This window comes from Trypanosoma conorhini (genome assembly GCF_003719485.1).
Source record: "Trypanosoma conorhini strain 025E chromosome Unknown Tco_14.4_contig_00425, whole genome shotgun sequence".
Lineage (NCBI taxonomy): Eukaryota > Euglenozoa > Kinetoplastea > Trypanosomatida > Trypanosomatidae > Trypanosoma > Trypanosoma conorhini.
In genome coordinates, this window is record NW_021704510.1 from 1 (window position 1) to 2,438 (window position 2,438).

The 2,438-nt window shown below is 62.3% G+C and overlaps 2 protein-coding genes across 2 annotated transcripts, besides 2 other annotated features; both read right to left on the reverse strand.

Moving 5' to 3' along the window:
• The first annotated feature begins 10 nt into the window (after positions 1–10).
• Positions 11–46: a microsatellite.
• Positions 47–393: 347 nt separating this feature from the next.
• Positions 394–1,176, reverse strand: Tco025E_06359 (UMP-CMP kinase 2, mitochondrial; the record flags this gene model as incomplete). The annotated part of the gene is made up of 1 exon (XM_029373236.1): positions 394–1,176. The coding sequence occupies one exon, from the start codon at positions 1,174–1,176 to the stop codon at positions 394–396; it is 783 nt and encodes a 260-aa protein (XP_029226669.1).
• A 189-nt stretch (positions 1,177–1,365) lies between these two features.
• Positions 1,366–2,277, reverse strand: Tco025E_06360 (glycoside hydrolase family protein; the record flags this gene model as incomplete). Its single annotated transcript, XM_029373237.1, has 1 exon — positions 1,366–2,277. One exon carries the CDS (start codon positions 2,275–2,277, stop codon positions 1,366–1,368), a length of 912 nt encoding a protein of 303 aa, XP_029226670.1.
• Positions 2,278–2,407: 130 nt separating this feature from the next.
• Positions 2,408–2,427: a microsatellite.
• The last annotated feature ends 11 nt before the right edge of the window (positions 2,428–2,438 follow it).

The following is a 2,438-nucleotide window of genomic DNA, read 5'->3' on the forward strand; positions in this document are numbered from 1 at the left end:
GACCGACCGACCCCCCCCCCCTCCCCCCCTCCCCTCCCTCCCGTCCATGTTTTCCTCAAAGAAGCTGGGAAACCAGTTCATTCGGATGGAAAAAAAATATCAAGAACAACAGATGGAAGTCGCACGCTTTCTTCTTCGTTTGGACGGGGCAACTCCCTCTTGCCCCCTGCACGACGGGGGAGTGGGAGGTATGCGTTGAGGGACGACACACAGGAGTGTTGAACTAACGCACAAAACCCATCCGTGCGCAAGTGTCGCCGCACACGTTCGCCGAGAGTCGGATGGAGTGAATGGGGCAGAAGGCGTGAGTGAGCGAGCGAAACAACTGCGGCGCCCGTGCGACACAACACGGAGGCGGTGCGGGGAACGAATGTGCGTCGCCCGCCCGGACGTCTAGAAGGGGCGGATTCCGGCCAACTCCTCCCCAGTGAAGGGCGTCGCACTGTGCGGCAGACCCTTCTCCGTCATGAGGGCCAAAATGCGGTTCACCGCCACACCGTACGTCACAACTCGGACTTCGGTGAGCAAACCAAAGCGACGATACGCCTCCATCGCGACCGCACGCATCTCCTGCTGCGCACTGAGCCGTCGCTCCTCCGCGTCCTCCGGGGCCCGTTGCCGTATTCGCGCCTGACGGATGCGCTCGTCCACGTGCAGCAGCACCCCCAGCTGGAACCGGGGAAGGTCCTGTGGCCACCGGTACACCGCGTCGCCTGCCGCGGGAAGCGTCGCCAGAGTGCAGCGGTTTGCAAGCGCCATGGCGCATGTGGAGCACCACCAGCGGTCAAACAAGACAATCCTGTGCTCCTGGGTGGCGTGGAGCGCGTCCCAGGCGGCGAGGTAATTTGCGGCGCAGTAGAAGGCCCGCGCGGTTTCCTCCTGCTGCGCGCGGAAGAGCTCACGAATGTTGCTGAAAGCAGGGCCCGGCGTACGCAGCAGCATCGCCGACCCGCCAAGCTTTTCGAGCAGAGAATTCGCCACGACAGACTTTCCAACGCCGTCGAGGCCTTCCAAGACGACAAGTATCTTTTCAGTTGATTGCGCAGAGACGGTTGGGGTGCGCTCCGCGCGACGCAGAAACTCTCCACACGGCGGCGTCCACCAACTCGGACGCAGGCGTTCGACGGCCTGGAGGGCCTCCACACATGCTGCCTTGCTGTGGTAGACGCAGTTCATCGCTGCTCACGCGTTGCTGGCGGACCAGCGAGAGAGAAAGAGGGAAAGGGAGAGTGCGTGAAACACATGTCGGAGGGATGGGGCGGGGCACGCCGTGCGTCCCTCCCGTGCGGCTTCACATTTTCACTGTTATTTCCGCTGGACGCGTGTGGTTCTGTTTTTTTTTTTTCTTCGTTCCTTCCGCCCGCTTCACAACAGGAGCCAGTTTTGGCGGTAGAGGTGGTTGGACTGCGGGTATGGGTGCTGCACAAACCACCGCGCGGGAGCCACGACGCGGCGCAGCGGGCATTCGTTAAAATACGCCGCCCACCACGACCACGTCGAGTTCGACATGACAACGTCCTCGCAGCCGGCGAGCATCAGCAGCTCCAGCACCTCCCGCGGTGCGTGACTCCCGCACTCGAAGGGCACGCGCTCTGCGGCGGCGCGCACCAGCGACGCCTCGAGGCCCGGGTACTTGCTGCGGAAGTAGCCGACGACGGAGGCGCCGTAGCGCGCCTCCTCGCAGAACACCAAGAGGTGCACTCCACGTCCTCCCGCCATCGCCTGCAGCTGCAGGCTATGCCCCAGCAACTGCCGCACCGCCGCGTCGTAGTAGTCGACCTCCAGGATCTCAAACACGTCACGCATCCGCAGGTAGTCCCCGCGACGAATGTGAAGACCGACATGTTGCACGCTACCGGGCTCGCCGTAGTTGTCGTGCAGGTGCCGCCGCGCCGCGCTGCGCAGCCTAGAGGGAATGACATCCCTCACCACAGGGTGGTCCGCGAAGAAGGCTTCGGACTGAAAGAAGCCAACCATGTTATACACGCAGTTCACCGCGGCATCCACCTTCACCGGTGCCACCGGCCGCGGCTCAGGCACAATTACTTCAGGAACGCCTGCAGGGACGTCGCACCCGACCCCGTAGGCACTGAGGTCCTCAAAGATGGAGTGCCAATAAACAGGCCGTGGCTGCTCGCTGCTGCTGCTCCATGGCAACCGCTTCAGCACAGCTGGCACACCGTTACGCCGCGCGGTGGCCAAGAGATTCGCCACGAGAAACAGCTGGTTCCCCAGTCCCCCCACCAGGTTTGTGGTGAGGTGCGCCCTGCTGCGCATCGCACACCGAAGAAGAGGGCGGCGCAGATGAGAAAAAAAATAATAGTAATAATTCAGGAAACGGCAGTGGAGGGAACTACAGAAACAACCACACAGTTTGTGTTCGCGCGGGGTGTAGCTGTGCTGCTAGGTGTGTGTGTGTGTGTGGTGGTTCGTTCGTC